General features: G+C 47.9%; 1 protein-coding gene across 2 annotated transcripts in view; it reads left to right on the top strand.

Moving 5' to 3' along the window:
* Nucleotides 1-501: 501 nt before the first annotated feature.
* LOC143216764 (uncharacterized) overlaps nt 502-21,185 on the top strand; it is a 131,438-nt gene continuing 110,754 nt past the window's right edge. Inside the window, exon 1 of one of the 2 annotated variants that reach the window (XM_076440139.1) lies at nt 502-2,515. In XM_076440139.1, coding sequence (XP_076296254.1) covers nt 1,945-2,515 — 571 coding nt within the window. In that variant the 5' untranslated portion in view covers nt 502-1,944. The remainder of the gene's footprint in view (nt 2,516-21,185) is intronic. The other variant, XM_076440140.1, reaches the window with a different exon arrangement.

Raw genomic sequence — 21,185 nt, 5'->3', positions numbered from 1 at the left:
TCTCGTCACTGAAATCCTTATCAGCAGAATCCAAGAGAAAAATCATACCCTCAAAATCCTTCTCTGATATCGAAATTCAGCCACGCAGTAGAAGGGGCAGGTAACCCGCGATTGGTCGGTCGGCTCGCATATGCAAATGCCCGGTTACCTTCTCCTCAAGCCTCGGACACCGCATGAGCGTCACGTCGCGAGTAGCAGGTATACACGCTTGGTAAAAAGGCGCGTAGGGGCTCGCGAGGCTGGCTCTATCCTTTCCTCGCCGGGCGGAGCCGCTGGTGATCCGCGATATCCGCTGATTGGCGGGTGGGTTCCCCACCTGCAACTCCGGCTCCCCCACTCTGGTTCGCGAGCGGCGCTTTGCAAGAGGGCGCGAGCATCCTCGTCGCTCTTGAGCTCTCGCTGGCCACGGCTCCGGTATTTTCTTCTCTGTCTATCGTTGAGCGCCTCCCCCACTCGGGTTGGCAGGGTCCGCGTTCTCCGTGGCCGGTAGGCGGCCGACCGGGCGTACGTGGGCCCTCTAGTGTAGCTGCACACATGCACGCGACAGCATCTGACCGCCGTACCAGCCGTCGCAGCCGTAGCTGCCACCGTCGTAGCTCGTCGCGGACGCTCGTGTGCCTGCGATAACGAATATACCCGCTCTCTCTCTCTCTCTCTTTCTCTCTCACTCTCTCTCTCTCTCTCTGTCTCTCTTCCCTCTACTCTCTCGCTCTATCTTTCTCTCTCTTTCAATCTTTCTCTGTCTTTCTTTCACCCCCTCCATTTGGGGTCGCCGAATCCGCTCGCTCGAGGGGGTAGCGGCACACGCACGCATCCTGTCACCCCTGTCGCGAGACGGAACCCGGTGCCGCACGTGCGCTTCCGTTCGCCAAAAGCCGAGTGTGTCAGTGCTCGCCGAAACGCGACCGTTCCCCATGGGAGTCCGCGCATTCTGACAGTTAACGAGCGATGGTCGCGCGCGCTCGAAACTCGCACCCGACAACAACAACGACAACGACAACAACGACGTGATGTTCTTCGATGGCTGACCGGGCCCGTGACAGGTGAGGGAGAGAAAGAGAGATAGACAGAGACACACGCTGACAGGATCGTCGTCCCGGAGTCTAGTGAGAGAGTACACCGCAACTGTGTCGAATGGTACCCGCACGTGTTACCTGGTGACAGGTGAACACCTTCTCAACGATACCAGAACTCGAGGTACACCAAAGGTGCGCGCTGTGACTCTGTATACTGTCGAGAGTGTTCGATACAGGCTAGCGTTACCAGTAAGTAAGCTGGTCCGAGTGTTGAAGCAAGTGTTGGTAAATAGTACTGAAAACTAAGTGGTACCCGAGGTGACTAGGCAATTCTGGGTGAACTGGGATATACGTGTCCGGACGTAACTGTGTTGTTAGTGTAGTGAGAGTTGATGAGTATACTGTGTCGTCGAGGGATCGCAGAGACGTTGTTCGAAGAGAGATCGTTGTCTAGGAGCATCGAGGCTTAGCTACGAAGAGGAGAGATCATTGAGGGTTGCGACGAAAAGGGGCGCAGAAGGGGAGCACGTTGGATCTCGCGGCGTTGGCTGCTTACGGGGGCGTCTCGGGACCCAGGGTCGCGGTGGCGGGCACCGGGGTCCTCGCGCTACCCGGCCTGATACCCGACAAGGGTTTATCATCGCCCGGAGGTCAGTCGAAAGCAAAGTCCGCAGGGCTGGCGGGTCTCGACAGCGAGGCGGTGCGCCGGTGGGTCGCCGAGGCCACGCGGACCGTCCGGCAGATTCCGCCTCCGGTTCTGCTACCTTCGTCCAGCTCGCATCATCATCAACAACAACAACAACAACAACAACAATCTCCTCTACAACAACCCTCGCAACAACATCGCCAGCATCATTCCAGCCACCGTCAGCGGCAGGAGCCCAGCCCGCCCTTGGTGGGAGCCTCGCTGTTCGCTTTGCCGTCGTCGATGACCCAGACGCCCAGCATGCATCTGCTGGAGAACAACAACCTGGTGGAGGTTGCGATGGCTCAACAGCAACAGACGCAGATGCAGCAACAACAGAAGCAGAAACAGACCAGCCCGACGAACAACAACACCATCGAAGCCTGGAGATCGATCCAAGGTGGACACCAGTGGTGGAGCACGCCGGGTACCGTGCACCAGGAGCAAACTGTGCAGCAAGCTGTGCAGCAGCAAGTGTCCCCCATCAGCCAGGCTGTCATCGGACAGACTCAACAATCTTTGAGCTCCGTCTGCGGACAGAGGCAGCAGATTCAATCCGAGATAGATCAGCCGTTGGATTTCTCTGTGGGTTCGATGCAACAGCAGAGAGTGCACTCCAGGGTGAGGACTATACACGAGAGGCTGCAGAGGATGCACGACAACAACAACGGCACCGTCGCTGGACAGAAGATCGTCCGAGGAGCTGGCAGTAGGAGAAGCTACAGCCCCAGCGAGGGTAGCAGCTCCAGTTCAGAGGATGAGGGTGTCTCCACCGGCGGTAGCCCCACGGGGCCACTCCGTGGCACCGAGAACGGTGAGTGCCATGTTTTATCAGAAGTGTTTCGCGTTTTCGTCGGAGCTACGAGTTCTCTCATCATCGCTCGTCGTTGTCGTCGCGAGATAACGCGCTATGACGCAACCTATTGTACAATCGTATACGGATCAAGAAGCAATCAGGTGGAGCTGTAATTAGCCGAACTCGACTGGAATAACGACTCGTCCCCGAGTCACAGATCGACCCTGCAAGTGGATTTAGGAGCAACCGATAACGCTTAGACTATGACGCCTCGAATGCGATCATGCTACGATGCAATATGCCATATCTTGTGCTCTCCTCCTCTCTCAATTTTTCTTTTCATCTTTCTCGGTTCGTTAAAATTGAACCGGAGGTATGTTTGAATGGCCTTATCTCGCGATAAGGTAATCGATCGAGCTGATCCAATTTTCCATAGGTACCGAACAGGTTTATCGACAATTTTTCGCGCGCGTAACGATGGATCATTTAATTACGATTTAATGCTTCTCTGTCAGCCTTCCCGTGACGATACGATATCGTGTTTGGTTAGAATGTGAGTCATGCCCGTTGATACTGCTTCGTTGATATTCTAGATAATTTTGGTTGTGAGACCGTCGTTGGACACCTGTGACGCATGTTGCAACATTGAGATTATGGGTGGATTCGTCGAGAAACACAGAGGATCTTTGATCGAGAGCCGGAGACATTTGATGCGACGATTGCGCGCAATGCAAATGTGATTTACAAACATTATTGCGGCCTTCGTTATTCAATGTTGTGCAATATTGAAATGTAATTGGAATTACTATGTAATTGTGACTGATCATTAAGTCAAGACGAATCTCGTGGATTATGCGCTGAGCGAATATTTCAAGGATTAAGTAATGAATCTGAATCCTTGCTGACGGATCCGATGAATATTAATACTGTTTTCGAAGTGAACCTATGCGTTGGAACAGCAGCATTTGAGTAACAGTAACTTCGTACATAGTTTACTCTTTTATTTGTTAATTTTTGCGAGTACGATCTTCAGTGTAAAATTCAATGAAGTACAGAGGTTCTCACTGGAATAATTCAGTCATTCTACATCAGATATTATGTCTATCGTGTTCATGCTAATTTCAAAGTCACTTGTTATCAATTACGTTTAGCATCTTCAGGTTATGTTGTACAAGTTCCGTCACGGTCTCGCCAGGTTCTAAATCCCGGCTCTTATTCATAGATCCTTGACATTTTTTAGTGATACAAATACTCTCGAGAATACTTTAGCTGTGCTGCCGAGTGTGGCTGTCCTATTTGGTCAGCTCGCTATGAAACTCGCAGCAAAGACGTCGAAAGAATTCAGCACAATTTTTTCCGTTTCGAAGCCAGACATAGTCGGTGTCCTATTCCCTTTTCTTGTCATAACTGTGACCCTGTGTGCTCCAATCCTGGTGTGGAAAATCTTAGGACAATGCTTTATATTTGATTGGCAGAACTTGTTGAAGAAGAAACTAGCAAATCCATTTCAACCACTAGAGACAGCATCGAAGACTGTCGAGCAGGGATGTAGCAAGGGGTTGACAGTGCTCTCTAACTATTTACCGGAAAGTTGGCTCAGTAACGAAACCGGAGATCGCAGAAACAAACGAACGTGTGCGTCATGCCAGCCGCTATTTGTCTGCGGGGAAACATGAAACGATCAAACGCCGTGCATTTTGGGGGAAAACCATGCTCGATCCGTCAGCTGTCAATGCGCGCAGGCGATCCCTCCGATGTGTTAGCCAGCCACCCCCGCGCTACCTTGCCGAAGCCTTTTGTTGCGAGGGAATGGTTGCATTGTGCATTCGTTCCATTGTGATCGCGCGTGCAACCCTGGGCCCTCGCGATCTGACGCGGTTCTACCTGAAAGAGAAGGTTCTCTCTTCTCTCTCCTCTCCTCGACGCGTTCACCACCAATTCTGCGATCTCCCATTTTGCGGGAAGATAGTGCACTCGATTTGATGCACGCTGCAATTCTTCATTTTCGTAAAATTTCGATTGCATCCATCATGCAATACCGAATCTGCGAACAGAGAATATCGAAGAAGACAGGAAGAAGGTACGACGGTATTGCCATAAACATTTCATAAACGAAGCCGAGCCCGTAAAACGAGCATTTCCTCATTCTCGAATTTTATGAAGCTCGATACTGAAATATTTAAATGATGCATCTTATTCTCGGAACTCCCCGGTTTTGACCGGTTTTCCCATAATTTTGTGCATCCACGCCCTTACGGCGCGCGGCGCGCTGTGCCTGGCCCCGATTATGAAATCAGTCTGGTAGTTGGCGGCGTTAACCCGACTCGGAGCGCTTCCATACGCAAATATACGCGAATTCCGATTCCGGCGTGCGTTTTACGACGGGAACGTGAATTCCCTTTTCCTGCGGCCGAGTCTCGTCTCGCTCCGCGTTTCCCGGCTCCTCTTTGCAGCCGATTCCTCGTCGCGATAACGAAATTCCTCACGGATAAATTCGCCTGCGTTGCGTTTGCGTACGCTTTTGCATTGCGTTTTCCGAGGAAACTCACGCTAGGTCTCTTCCCCTTTACAATGACTGCTTCAAACTTGATCCACGATTTTTCTTAGTCGATTTATCGATATTTCAATGAATGGTGTACATCTTTGGAACAGTTTTTCTTTTTGCGTAATGATCACCGTTGATATATCGACAATTTCGCGGGGATAGGAAATTGATCGTTCAAATATTTTTCGACTGTCATTTTCCATAAAGCGTAACATGTTTCTCCGCGCTTATCAGCGACGATAACAACATACTCCGTGGAAACGTATGCGATTCACTGTTCGTTAATTGAGAGCTGCTCACGGCGATCGGTTTTATCGCGGCGAATCTGTGTCGTATCTACGTTTGAAGTCGATCAAATGTGTGTCAATGATTTGCGCGTTATTAACGACGTGAGTCACACGCCGTCTTTGCGCACAGATTTCGATGGTTTTTCGAGTGATGACGGTGTAGTGCTCGATCGGTGATCTGATAACACCAAAATCGTCAATGGAGATACGGTTACTTCTAACCAAACAGTAGAAACGATTTATTAATACTTGAATCGTTACGTCCACAAAATTTTGGAAACTGCTGGGACATTTGCGCTATTGATAGACTTTTTAATGACCATGCTAGGTCTAAAAGAAGCTTGATCGTTTATCTATAATTAACAGACCGAACGGAAATGATTACCGCATTGCGGATCATTATGCAATTATACCGTTTATAAATTTGTAAAGTATAAGAAACCGTTGACTCTAGGAAAGATCGATGGCACGCTTTGCTTCATTTTTATCATAAGGAATCTTTCAATCGATAAAATCAAGTTTTCTTTTATCAGGTTCCAAGAAAAGCGCGTGCCTCGAATCCGGAACACGTGTACATCTCGTCTACGAATAACAAATAACCATGATCGCGTTAGAAAAATCGGCCGAGTATCGGTCCGCGTGCGGTTTGCCGGCGATAAATCGCAGATTATTCCGCAAAACGGAAAAAAGCTAAATATTATTGTATTTATATCTCCGCGATGCGCCGAGTTATCTGCGATGTGTTTATTATCGCAAACTCGTCGCGTGTGTGTGCGCGCGCGTGTGTGTGTCGCGATACTGCGAAAATAAGAATGATCGTAATTAAAACGATACGGCCGGCGTGCCATTATCTGATTCTAAACAGCCGGATCTTTATTAGTTTCAATAAAAGTGCAACACACACATGAAATTACCCTGATAACGCTCGTCTCGTAACACGATCTTCCGAGACCCTGAAAAGTTAATAATATTGGCGCAATAATAAAGTAAAGTAGTAAAGTATTAATAATAAAGTCGAATCTATGAATAGGCGTCTTGTATAGGTTGGGAAATATTGAAGGGGTGGAAACAATCCTTGAAGTACACCGCTGAACATCTTGGAAATTAGCAAGATTTTTGATAAGGAATCCGTCGGTCCAACTAGAATTTAGAAATTTTTATTTGTTAAAAAGAAACATTATATATGCATAAAAATCCACATATTAATTATTATTATGCAAGATCACAGCAGGATGAGTGAGTTCGGTAAAAAACAGAATAATAAATAATATTTCGCGTCGAGGGAAATGCAGTCGTCCATTCCTTTCCGATAAAGTCGCGTAATCCTTGTCGAGTATCGATAATCGGTGGGTATCCAGGAAAAGCGTGTCAAAAAGAAATTATCTTTGATTTCCGTATTATTGATATAATCGGCTCCGATCCGTTTCTCGAAGTTCTCGAAGAGCCTGTTGAATAGACGGCGAGCTTGTGTGCGTGCGATCGCGTCTACATAATTGCACTAATTTCGAAAAATGCCGCTCGGCAAACAGGAGGAAGCGTAGCCGGCGTGTTAGGCTTCAGAAAAAGTTGCCCGATATCGTATCTGTCGATAAGCCGTTGCCTTCTAAGGCTTGTTTGAATAAATATTCCACGTAAGCGCGCCGCGTGATCTGGTTATTCTCGATGAGCAACCAGCGATACCACGAAAAATCCGACACGTTTTCACGCATCGTGCTCTTTTTTTCTCTGGTTTTCAAGTGAAACCGTCGAGTGCTCCAGATAATGCCTTATATAACGCCAAGACACTTCGTTCCTGAAGTTGTTATTCACCTGTCGTTGTCACGCTGTTATCTCACGGCGTCGAAATAATTCCTTGGGTTAACCCTCGTACGCTCCTCAGATATTGTAGTTGCATAAAAGATTCTGCGACGATATATCGCAACCGTTTTTACTTTACACTTTGAACCAACAAAAAATGAGTAGAAGCAGTAAATATATTAGATGAGGTTGTCGAGGTTCTGCGGATACATCGGACAGTACTTCAATTGATTTCTGGTATTATCCAAGCACGTGATTCCTCGGAGAAAAACGCTCTACCTAGAGAAGAGGAAGACGAAGATGAAGTTACGACCTCCTTGAGCGAGAGGACAAGCTCGTATCTCTTGCAGCGTATCGCGGAGAACCATTGAATTGAAAATTACTGGGAAATTCGCTTCTTCAGGGCCTCGTTCCTCTGTCATCATCTCGCATGACTCACAATTTGTTCGTACTTGCCGCATTCGTGTAAAAATTAAGCAATTGACTTGTGCGCTCCAAGGAACTTCTCCTTCGAAAAATTTCCTCGTGCGGCCAAGTTTATCAACAGTTTATGCATTTATGGAGGCCTGAATCATGCGCGATAAGAAGGGGGGAATCTTCCTTCGATTAATCAACTTCGACGAATCAACATTGTTACTCTTTACATCATTTTATTTGCAGCTTAGAATATTATTGAAGATGGGGGATGAAAGGGGTTGGAACGCAGGTTGGTTGTGACGTTACGCGGATTATTCAGCGTGCAGCGGTATAATTAGCCGTTGAACGAGCCAGCCTTCTTTTCTTCGTGCTAATATAATGTTCAATATGGGAGAATATAATTAATCCTGGCAAGGAACACGCGCAGCATCGGAGATGGCCGATTGCGGTGGAACGGGACCCAAAGACCTGTTCTCCTTCTCTCTCTTTCTCTCGTGTTCTCTTTTTCCCTCTTACACCTTTACCAGGCTGCCCGTGTATTACGGTGTAACGTGATACGCGTTTGATTCTATGTTATTTACGGGCAGGTGTACCGTGCAACAATGTTTATCACATAATTAGATTCTATGCCCGAGCAATCTCTATCCAAGCGTCCGAGGGAAGACGATGCGACGACGTTTCCGCGCCGGAACAGTACTGCCCCCGGTCCTGATAACAATCATTTTCTGCGCCAGCGTTCTCCATATTGATTCCGACCAACGATGTTGTCCCGTACGTGATCCCCCTACCTTTCGAACCATAGAATTTTTTTGCAAAGTGCCCCGACACCACGGTTTTGCATTGTTCTTTGTTCGATTGTGATTGACAATGTGTTTTCACGTGAATACATGACAGACACGTTGAAGAAGGGAGATGATGGCACGTTCGTTAGCAACACTCCGAAAGACTGACGTGTCCGTATCTTCGGTCGAGCGCCGTCGGATCACTCGCGTGCGGAAAATGAGACGGTCCCGACCCGATTCGTGAGTGCTCACGGTACGGTCCGCTCTTTTTCGTCTCCCCGGCCATGATCTTCGGTGATCTTCGAGTTTCGTGTGTCGGAGACAGTTCCCCGAAATCGTTTCCCTCGGAACCCGAGAGCCACCGCTTCCCTCCGGAACTTCTTCTCTCCCTCCTCCTTCTTTCAGTTTACTTAACATTTTCATCGGCCGCCGTCCATTCCACGCCGTGAAACAGCTCCGACGTTATGACCGCTCAACTATACCGTACAATTCTGTAGACCCGCGCTGCAGAACGGATCATTACAAAGAGGAGACCTCAATCGTCGAATCTATGGCGATCCTCGAGCAGCCGAGAAATTTCCGAGCTCAGAAAATGCATTCGAATTTGCCAAACGCAAACCTGTCGGCGCAAGAAAATTACATGGATCGAGTTTGTTTAACCAGTTTCGCAAGATAAAAAGAACTATCTACATTATATAAGGTTCACACACATTTATTGAAGCGTTCGCTCGATTAAAACCGCAGATAGGTACATTAGCTGCGTAGTAAACTTCAATAAAGTTTAATCAATCAAATGCGTTATCTTGTTTTACAACTAGGCTATCTTCACTTTTCTAGACTGACGATTTTTTGCCTTTTTATCTAGTGGCTGGTTAAGAATCGGAAACGTACATCTAGTCGCGTAACAATTCAACCGCGTGTGTCTAAAATTTTGGTATTCGTCGAAAGTGCGTGCACCGGCCGAATAATATATTTATTTTTGCGATTTGCGTCGACGTATCGCGCCAAGCGTGGAACAGCCGTTTATCGATCGGCAATCTCGCTCGTCACTTGAGAAATGAAGGCTTGGCTCGGCCGCAAGAGATAAAAAGACGACGATCCGCCGAGAAAGACAGCGGGGACCGGAAACGCTTGTCCCGGCTCGACTAACACGCGTTTCACGTTCGTGTAAATTTCGTAGGCTAACGCAAACTCGAATGAATAATGTACCGAGTTTGTTTGGCTGTTTCCGGGGACGGTTCGAAAAGATTCTGTTCTCGAAAACCGGGGAAACCCGCGGTCTACTGATCGTTCTCTCCGAAAACGTTCAGACATATTACACTTTAACTGTTCCAACTGTCCCGATAGTAATTCTCGCAACTCGCAATTTTTCTCGAAATTAATTCGCGCATCGTGGGCCCCAAGTTGAAAAATGTCCAGCGTGCCTAATGCGCTTATTAGACCATACAGAACCACAGCTGCAGGACCCAAGCTGTCTCAGAAGCAGACTGAAAACTCCTTAGGAGTTCAATCGTTGTCTGCCGCGTTAATTTCGCATTGTTTCGGGCCCGTCCCACGGGGCGAGTTTCAATTTACGAATGCAAATCGGCCACTGTTCGCCGCCGATTTCCATAAAGCCCGCCACCTACGAGTCACGTGCCCACAAGCCTGCCCAGAGAAAACCAACATCCTTGTCCAGGGTCCGTAATAGACGGGATTTGGCGAGCGTGTAGCCCGAAGCGTTTCGCAGGCAGGTTCCGGACGCGGCGCGGCCTTAATTCGAAAGCCGGCTAGGCTATAATCGGAGACCGGCGGACAATGCAAATCAGTGGGCACGTTACCGGCCGTGACGTAACCGGAGAAATGGACGACGGCTTCCGGGAGCCCTAACCGCCGATCTTTCACGCTGGAGCGCGGCAAACAGTCTGACTTGCAGGTCTTTTTTAAAAATCTTGTGCAACTTTGTGATGCGAAGAGAACTACACTTTCAAAGAAGCTGCGTTTCAACTGTAACTATAACGATCGATAATGTACGATAGGCAGAGGATCCCTCAGCGTCCAGGAGGCAGGGACAAATCGTGGGCCCAGGTGTGTAGCCTCGTGGATCGTTAAAGGAGCGTGAAAACCCGCGTGGCACGTGGCCAGGAACCCTTCCAGCTGAATGTTTAAAGAAAGCCGCAGGAAAGTTGGTCGCGTGTCGCGTCAGGACGGTGATTTGTCGGCTTGTTCCTGTGTTGCGTCCTCGGGATCCTCTATACACGCCCGAGGACCTACACTGTTGCGTCGCACGCGAAAAGGTGGCCCGGTCGCGCCAGGGCAAAAGGGTTGCCGTGGCATACCTGCTCTGAAAGAAGCGCACGCGAGAGGATCGAATCAAAAGAGTGAGAGGGAGAGAGAGAAGAAAGGAAAGGAGGCGGAGAAAGAGAAAAGATAGCCGCCACGTGACCCCATGCACGGTGTCCTCCATTCCTTATTGGAATCCTCCTGGCCCAACCTGACCTATCCAAGGTGAGATTTATCCGGCGGCTTTACCTGCCACCAGCTACACAGCCGAGACCCCGCTATACTTTCCTTACTGTCTCTCTCTGTGTCTTTCTGCCTACCTACCGGGAATCCTCGCATTCCCATCCTCATTCCCCATTCCCGTGAACCGGCCTCTAACATCCACCCACTGCCGAGGGTCACGTAGCCGAAGCCTCCTTTGCCGTCGGGCCACATGTCCTCGCCATGTAACAGGTGAGATTTCTCGGGTGCCAAGGGGATACTATCCTTTGCCTCGCGCCCCTCTTTTCCGAAATTTCTTGATTCCAAGCTGACTTGTTTGGCTGCTGTGAATTTCTTCAAGTATTTCGCCAACATCCCCAGGAGAAGGTTGTCGTTTAGTCACCGAGCAATCCTGAGGTAGTTCGCTTCTGCTGGAAGGAGAGGATCCCGTCGGATGTCCAGCCGGACGTTGTCAAACGCGCATCAGGCGTGTCGCGGCCAGGCTGATCGCAATCTCTGTCAGCCTCGAGTGTTTTTCCAACGAAACCGGCGGCGGCCGCCGCGCCGCGCCAGCCGGTTCGCGACCATAACTCTTCGTTAGCCGTGGCACCGGTGTCGGGACATGCAAATTATGAGTCGCGTCGTTATCCTGTCCCGCGACTTCGATCGATACGATCTACCTCGGCCATCGATGACGAATGCGCCGAAGCCGGCCCGGCGCGGCAGGGACGAGTCATTCGCGCGCGCGGGAAGAGTTGCACGCACGACCTTGCGGCTCTCTCGACTCTCGACCATCGGAAAAGGAAATGCGCTCCTCGTAATGAGACCCGTAATGCCGGGAACACGCACGTGATAGCGATGGGTCCAACCGACAGTCAAACCCCATGAAAACTTCCCCAGAGACACGATTCTCAGCCTCCGTTTTCAACGTCTTCCCGAGGCTCGCATTGATCCTTACAGAAATATGTGCAGCTAAACTGTTTCCGAGTTTACAAAAATCAGATTTAAATTTATTCGGTTCAATTAAAAATCAATTGCACCCATATGCGTGCAGCCTCCTCGAAACCGAAACAAAAAATAAAAATCAAATATATCGCGGATCTTCATGCATACCTAGGACGATTAAAATTGTAAAGTACAAGGAACCGGCGTGCATCAACAAAAATTAACGGCGCAGCTCGATTTTACAAGTTACCTGGCAGTATGGAAAAAACAATTTCTCCTTCATTCTAATTCCTTTAAATTAATCCGCGAAACCAGCGATCTGCATAAAGATCCTTGCAGTCTGCTAATTAAGATTGATATAATCGAGGCCAATTGAAGTTTCAGTGAACGCGCGAGCGCGCTCTGGCAATTTGTAGAAGAAGATAAAAGTTGGTTACTTTGGTGCAGCTAGTGTTAAATTGTCCTCTATCGCGGTATTGTATAATGCATAGAGGTACCCGGGTAATTTGCACGCCATCGTTACAGCCGTGTGGTGTACACGGGCGAAACATTATTGCAAAAAGAACGCGAACCTCATCGCCGTTCACTCTCCCTCTCCGTGTTTCCAGCTGAGGAGCGAAGAAGATGCTTTTTTCGCACGCGATTCGAGTTTACTTTTCACGGGTTGCCGGCTTATCTGCTGCGCGCGCGCGCGCTCGCGACCGAGCGAGCGAGCGAGCGTTTCCACGTGTGAGAGTGGAGGCTTCGATAGGCCGACCGCCAGAACGCGTCATGCATATTCATTCACGATCCAGGCTCGATCTCGTTGATAATCGCGCGGATATTATTAGAAAAGGTTTTCCAGTATTTTCATGCTAATTTTTCATCGCGCAACCTGTTTCCTCTTCTATACTCGCATTACGTATTCGCCGGCGGACAGCGCGCGTTTTGCTCCGGAAACATTAATTGGTTCCACCTGAGTCACCCCTTATTCTTTAATCGATCCTCGATCGGGCGACAGCTTCCTTCATAAGCATGCAACGTGATAAATGAATACCCGAGTCAATCTTACTTTCAAAGCGAAATTTCATTTTACTTTCAAAAACCGCTCTCCCGAGCATACACCGCGTCTTCGAGCAAGGAAAAAAATTTATTTCACTCGGAAACTAAATTATCTGTAGATTAACGCGATTCCAGTATATGTGTATAATAAAAAGCGAACAAGTTGAAGTTTCTCTCGGCATATTTAAATTCGTTTTCTTCCCTTTCAATGCGGTTCGAAAGAAAATCCACTCTCTTTCTTCATCCACTCTTTTTCTGCTCAACTGTCCTCATCTCTTCGACTCTACTCTGGTCTTCCAATTCGTTCCGACCCAATTGCGTTCCTAGTTCTTCAAAAACTTGTTTCAATTTACGAAAAATACATTACGTTTGTTTCTTGCCGCGCAACCTAATCTAAACGCTGAACCGGGAGTTCGACAATTGTATGGTAGGTGGAGGTTCATTTTTAACGTTGCTTTCCAGTGTACAACATTCCTTTCTTCCGTTTATTACAAGCGTTGTTGTTGGGTAATACTTTCTACCCGAGAAGATTCGAGTTATTATAAAATTTCTTCTATTCGGTCAAGGATTCGAGAATTAATTAGCTGTTCTCCGTCGAATTATACTTTGTTGTGGTTGTCAGAATCTGAAAAAGAACATTCCGCATCATTCCAATCATCCCAATCACAGCTGGATCCTCTGTCCCATCGAAAGGACGCGTCTCAACCTCGACGAATAATCTGAACAAGCTGGCGAGAATGCATTCATTGATCCTCATTGGGCCAGGTGGCGTCCTCGGCAATTATTAATCCCTGCGTCGAATTGAATCGTCCTCCGATTCGTTATCGAGGATCTTCTTTCAGCACGCCGCGCCGCGGCTTCGTTTTTTTCCCGGGGGTTCGCGTAAATGGAAATCGCTAATATTTCTCAATGATAGCTGGCGCGTTCAGTATGCGGCGCGCGAGCTCTCCGGTCGGCGCATCCCGCTTCAAGGACCGGGGGAAACGTTTGCAAGCGTTTGCGTCCAGACCGCGGCCGGATAAATGATGGAAATCACCATATTCATCGTATTTGTCGGCACTCGGCGCGCAGGTGAGCGGCTCGCCGTATTTGGCGCTTCGCGTATGCTAATCCCGCGGAGGACGCGGATTGGCAGCCTAGGCCGCGGACATGCGACCAGTTAAAAGGACAGCGCGCATAATCCTGCGATCCTGTTCGTCGGACCGAGTGAATTATTCCTTCTTATCTGAAGAAACGACGTCGACAAGGTGCTGCGCCGCTCCGCAGATCCATCGATCCGGTTTCAGTCCCCGACGATTTTTCAACTGATTTTTTTCATCAACGAAATTTTCAGAGTTATTCCGTAATGAATCATTTCTTAGGAGATATTAGCTGAAAGTCTACTTTAGTTGGTCCTCTATCAAGAGAATGAATATTCTTTAACAAAGTTCGATGAAGTCCTTCGATTCAGTTTTTACCGATGAAAGCCTGTCGACAGTCGAGTCGCACGGCGCGGCGCGCCGCACACGACTTGCGTCCAATTAAGAAAATTGAAAAAAAGGCACGGCATTAATCGGAATAATGATCCACCGTCATTCAATATATCCTCGACAGCGTGTGGAACTATCGTTGCGCAAAGATAAATGTATTCTTGATTAGTGCTCGGCGTTCATTCTCCTCGAGAAGAATCAAAGAAACCGCGAAGGCGTACGGTAATTTGAATAATGAGTCGCGAGGATTCACTTTCATCGATGCGTCCCGTGGAACATTAGAATCTTCAATCAAAATCAAGTATTCATCCGTTTTCACAATCTTGTCTATTAGCGATCAATATTTGTTGAAAACAAGTTGCAGGTAATTTGTATTTCGCGGACAATTTCACGAATTCCTTCTAAAATTGTTTTAAAGATAATTTGTTTTATTTTACCCATACGCGTCTCACGTGTCCAATTAATCGATCCAGGACAAGAATCGATCCTGGGAATATTTCCAGAGGCGACGAATGTCCTTCGGTGCCCATAAAGATCACAAAAGAACGAATTCCCGCGGATGATAATCGCGAACGTTTCGCAATGCTCGCGGAATTCGCCTGTTCCTGTTTCCTGTGCGTCTCCACTTGTCCTTCCATTCCTCGTCGATGATCCAGAATCCTCAATCGCCTCCCGCAGGATCATCCGCGACCAATGACTCAGTTTTCCGCGTTCATTCAAGCCTCGCATGCCAACGAGACTAGTATTATGTACGTAGAACGCGTGGGAAACGTTCTTCTCCGATCGATAATCGCTTCAATTTCGCTCTGTGCATCACAGGAAAATTAAATCTAGGTATGTACAAGTAAATAATCCGATCATCTTAAACGAAAGTGTGGAGCAATTTCTGAATACAAATGATTCGTGTATTCCTCTCAGATCTTAATACTTTATTTTGAAAGAGAGAGTGATTCTTTATTCAAACGAATACTGGCTCTATTAATTTAGTTCTTAGCTTATTTTTCAGGAGAGAGCGAGGCAAATTCTTTATACAGATGATTAATGCAATTTTCTTTATTTTAATAGAGAGAGAGCGAAGCAATTCTTTATACGAATGATTAATGCAATTTTCTTACTAGTTAATTCTTCATTTCAAGAGAGAGCGAAGCAAATTCTTTATACAAACAAAATTAATTTTTGCACTGTTTAGAAAAATTTTCTGCAGTATTCAAAGTTAATTTTTCAAATGATGAATGAAAGCCGAACAAAAATCCGGATTACCCATTCACACATTGAATAGCATTATCTCCGGATCGACCCGGCTACTGTTGCGAGAGATTTTAATTGAATTGCGTGGCAAACGGCGTGGCGGTCCGCGTTCCCCGATATTTCATTCGCGGCAAGATAAATACCCGCGGACAACAATTTATCGCTAAACACCGGTGATTAGCGCGGGAACCCGGTGTGTTCGCGATCCGATCCGATCCAGAGAATAATTTAACACTTGTATACATACACGAGGTACGCGCGCGCCGCGCCGCGCTCGGTTTTCCCACTTTCGATCGGTTCCCTCGACGTGAAAGTATTAATTAGGAGATATTCAATTAATCCACGGCCGCAACAGCATGGCGGAGCTGGCGTGCACTGCCGTCGATCGTTATTTCTAAAACTTCGACACGATTTTATTAACGAATTTATCAGGTAAAATAAATCAGTATCGATTTTTTAATTCGTGTATCTTTTACGTTCATGTTCTCCCGGGTCTTCAAGTCAATCATTTTGAAGATCTCTAACACTTCGTTTCTTTTGTTTTAACATCGTCGCCCGGATAGTGCAGCGATCATGTCAATTACCGTCGGCAGGAGCAACCACCGTTTAATCGCGGCGTCGCGCGGCGAATCAACGAAATCGCAATCATGCCGGGCGACGTAATTCGGCAAAAAACCGCGACGCCGGTGGTCGTTTTGAATTTCGCGGTGTTCTGTGAGTCAGCAAACGTCGTCGTCGGGGTCCCGGGTGTCTCTCTCTTTCCTTATCCCGGTGGCTGGCTATCGTTTTAAGTAAACCTAATGCGAGTGTACACAGAAACACGCGTGGCTAATGCGTAGCCGGCGCGCGGCGCTTCCTGCCTCATGTATTCAAATTAAAGCACGTAACGCCGTCATGGAGCCGGTGTAATGGTAATGATGATGGTAAACGAGACCCATGGACGCCTTCTGCTTCGTCTTCTTCCACTGTCACTGGCCAGAACGATGCAGCACATAACCTGGCCGCCGCATCGCCGATGACGGTGCAACAAACGCTGTATCCGCTGCAATCAGACCTCGCGACGATGCAACGCCGAAATTCGATCGCGATTCTCCGGCTGTTGTTCCACGATTTCATCGCATTACTCGTCATCCCCCAGCACACCGTGCATCTTTGAAGTCTAAACAATTTATAGTTCGTTCCTTTTACCGATCCTAATTAAGCAATCTCGGTCCCAATCCATCGATATCGAAGGCACTCGCATCAAAAGTTCACCGACCCACGGATCAGCGATCTGAAATCGCGATTCCTCGGTCCTCCGCGACAGAGGAGCCTCTTCTTTTGTCCCTATCCCATCGGATTCCTTCCTGTCGGCCCTCGGTACGCGACACAATAAGGGCCGGCATCGGTTAATGCAATTTTAATCACCGGTTAAATAAACATAAGCGTAAGCGAGGCGTAATTTGAATCCGGATGCGTCCCGATGAGCGGTCCCGATAAAAGCACAATGTTAATGCGTGTCGGCTTAGAAGAGGAGAAAAATCGCGATCCTCGTCTTGCCCGTTTGTTCCCCGGTCCATCTTTCTTTTTTCCTTTCTTTCATTCTACCTTCTCTCCTCGTTCTCTCTTGTTCTTCTGGTTTTTTTTTCTCTCCTTTTTCCCTCGGACGGTTGCGTGAGCGGAGTGCGTGCATACGCGCGTGCGTGCGTGCGTGCACAGGCATGTTATTCCGCAGTTTATGCGAGCTATGCTAATCCGACGAGACCATGAGCGCGTCGAGCATTCCCCAAATCATGAATAATCAGCGATACGTACGACGGGACCCGAAAAAGGCCCTCAAGCTTTATATCATTTCTTCGCCTTCCTCTTACGACGATTTTTTCCCTGCCCTCCCACTTCGCCGTGGATCCGTCTTCTTCTTCTACTTCTTCTTCTTCTCTCTTTTTAGTCGTTCAAGTCGCTAATTGCACGGGCTTCTTTTCTTTTCGATTAACGATCGTCGACGATTTCTTGCGCCGCTCCGTTTCATCTCTCGCGAGAGAACGCCCGCCTATATTAATTTCTTTCGGTGCCCGGGTCCATGCCAATGAGCCGATAATTCGCGAGTCGTAGAATTTTATGTCGCGACCCGTCATCGCCGACAGTTAATTTTATTCAATTAACACGTACTCGAGCGGGGATTTCCTGCATACGATTAGCAACAGCCGCGTTTGCGTCGGACCGTCGATTGTTAGCCGATTTTATGATTTTCGAAGCGAAACTGGTCGGTGCGGTGCGGTGGAACGATATTGTAAAAATGTTACGGAGAATTTAAAAGCCCGGATGACTAAACTATCGTGGCTGGAAACGGCGATGGTTAAGCACACGACTTCAGATGAGAATGCTAATCGACGTACGCGAGACCTGTGATTATTAATTAGCGATAAACTGTGATCGTTCACGGTGGTCCAATTTCGACGTGGCTTCTTCGGTGCGCTGTGTACAATGAAAACTGTGTACACACGGACAAATGACGCCACTGTTATTATATCTAGTGCGTATGCTGCCGGGCCCCCGTATCGTGCATAAACATCGCTCTAATGATCTAGATGGTCGTTGATTATGCGGCCGTGTTCGTGCATTAACCTACACCGCGTCCCGTCCTCCTGTTTCCTCGCGTGCACACCTGACATTTCCTCCGCGTCGTGGCCTGCGCCCGTCGTATTTCCCGATTCCACCTTGATTCCTCTGCTCTTTTGCCGGACGTTTAACAGCGACGTCCGTTCTATTAATATCTGTCTTTCCGAACGCGATGCTAGCGTTCATCAACTTTTCGCCAGGGCGCACAGTGGTCCGGAAATTCTACATGTTTAACGAATTTTCTCAACGTTAAAAAACGTTCGTACCATAATCTCCCTATTTTTCCCATATTCTGCAAAGTTTCAGCTTTAATTTAAAAAAAATTTCATCGCTCTACCTCATTTCTATCGAAAGTTCTTTGATTTTGAATCGAGCTTGGTCCAAATTGTCCACTGTGGGCCGGCCGGGCGGTGCCTAAAACGTTCGCCATCCTGAACGGGCGAATGGCGTGGCGGTAATTCCGTTTTAATCGGCAAGGAAAATCAGCGTTGGCCACCGAGGCGGATGAAAATCGGCATCCGTTATGAAAAACGCGTCCTTAGTCACGCGTGCTCGTTTTTATCGTCCGGCGGGATCGTGCCGGAAGCATAACTCGATTCGCCTTTTCGTTGGCATTTGCATGCGCGGAAATAATTCCCATGATTCGCCGGAAACGTATCAGATAAGGGCCCGCGGCTATATCCCGGTCGCATTAACCGGCTAATTAAAGCGGCGTAAACAATGGCGGCGCGCTTGCGGCGGGGAGTTTTCAGAGCCAGCATCGGAGCAGGCATCAAGAGAGAAATCCCGGAATATAACGCGCCGCGCCGGGTTTATACATGTGGAAGCGTAATCCGGGGCTGGCGCATTATGCGCCGTCTGTAAGGTAATGCACGAACACGACCGACTAATCAGCTGCCATCTACATCGTTAGACTTATGTTTATGCATGATACATGTGCTTACAAGCGCATCACCCGCAATAACGATTACGAAACACAACTATTTCGGTCTGTGCCAGCGCAGCGCCGCAAAACCAACGACGGCCGATATCGCTACTTTTTCGCTCTCTATCTACCTCTGTCTATGTATCTCTTTCTCTCTCTCTCTCTCTGATTTTTCCGAGTTCAAAAATTCAAAAATTCCGCGAACAATGACCAAATATTTTTCATACCACGTTTTCGTCCATTCTGCCATCATTCTGAACAATAACACATCACTCATAAAGTCTCCGGTCTAACTAAGAAAACAAATTATTTTTTAGAAATTCCACTTTATTCATCAACATACTCTCCTTCAAGTGTGATACATTCATTCCAACGCTCCTCTAACTTTTCGATGCCCTTTATGTAAAACGATTTGTCTTTGCTCTCAAAATAAGCCTCAGTTTCGGCAATCACTTCTTCATTTCAGCCAAATTTCTTTCCCTGGAGCCTCTTTTTCATGTCTGCAAAAAACCAGTAGTCGCTGGGGGCCAAATCTGGAGAGTACGGTGAGCTGTGTATTTCGTTAATTCTATTAGAATGAATAAATAATAATAAGTAAAATCAAAAATACTGCATTAAACACAACATTATGTCAACAAATTGACGTGAACCTATCATTATTTCGGCCACTGTAGCGACTATCAAAAACGGTCTCGCAAAGATGGCGCAATCGCCAAGAACATCGCGCGAATTTCTAAGGCCCATAGACAAAAGAGAATAGAAACAGTCTGTTTCCTTGAACGATCTTCAATCCGCACGCAATCCTAATCCACAGAGGACGATCTCCAGCAAGCATCAAAAGTACGTTCACAGTGTGGACAGAGCAGAGGATATCCCGCACGGATGATTGATAGTGGCATATTCAAGCAGAAAGGAATGAACGTCGTCGAAACTGACGCAACTGTTGCTGTTAGATTCGTTGAACGAAGCTCTCTAATTTATTCCCGTACTGAAAAGCACTGGTCGGGATAAAGCGGTCGACGGATACCGGCGGTATTTAGGATAATATGGTTATAACTCGGCGTATAGGCGAGTATTAGGCGACTTAACGAGTTAAGCGTGGTTAACGGTGCGTAGAGGCAGTGCCTTGGGATTAACTGGCCGTGCCTAAACGCGCTAATACATTACTGTACCGGTCGTTTGGAAAGACAGAGGTAATTAACCCCGTGGCTTGGCGGGACGACCATATTTTAAGGACCAATTGCACGTGTGCCGGCATGACTCCGTAATCGATTCAATGACTTCATTTCCATCCTAGTTTTTCCCTCGACGGGGCTTAAATTCGCAGGAATGTTCGCGTTTATTCGGACTGGTCGTGATTCATCGTCTAAACTCGCTTGGGGACGTTATCGGTCGACGGAATGATCGCTATCTGCAACTCGCGCTTGTGTGGCTGCGCTACAATGACCGAGGAGCATGAGTGTCACTGCTCGGTGCCCCTCCAACCATACTCCGGCTCGCCATGGTTCGCGGCTGAAAACATTGACCGTTAATTCGACAGAAAGTAAAATGACTACTTATACAGTTGGCAGCGTAAACGTTAGCACTTTGCGTTCGGAGCTGCCATAACCCTGGAATCGGCATTATAATAGAAGCGGGAGAGAAGGACGTAGTAGAAAGCAATCAGGATATGCGAGCCATTAGCATTCGCACCTGATCATCATGCGTAATAACCATAAGAATCGCGGAGGGACAACCTGTTCCTAATCGTCTCAGTTGGACCAAAGGGGCCCGAAAGAATCGTCCGGACGACGAAAATCCGCGTGGTTCGTTTCGGGGACCGTGAAATTTTAGGGAAGGGGCCCGTGGAGGTGGTCGGCGGGCCCAAGGGCAGAGGCGAGAAGGCTATCAGGCCCGCCCCCGGCTAACAATCCGTCACCGTGTGCGCTGTTATTGTCGAGTGGATAGTCCGGACGTCACGGAAGCCGTGTGCAGTGTGACTCGCATCATGGGCGAATGGCGAATGGGAGGGACGGATACGTGGGCCCGACGGGGTTAAAAAATCGTCAGAATCTTTTCGGCCGCGGGAACGAAATTTTGAGTGGAAGCTGGTAGCCGTGTCACCGAGAGACGTTTGACCGACGGAGCATTAATGTATTCCGCTTGGGCATCAGAGCCCAAAAAACGGTCGG

This window comes from Lasioglossum baleicum, chromosome 16 (genome assembly GCF_051020765.1).
Source record: "Lasioglossum baleicum chromosome 16, iyLasBale1, whole genome shotgun sequence".
Lineage (NCBI taxonomy): Eukaryota > Metazoa > Arthropoda > Insecta > Hymenoptera > Halictidae > Lasioglossum > Lasioglossum baleicum.
This window is presented reverse-complemented; position numbering and strand designations above follow the sequence as displayed.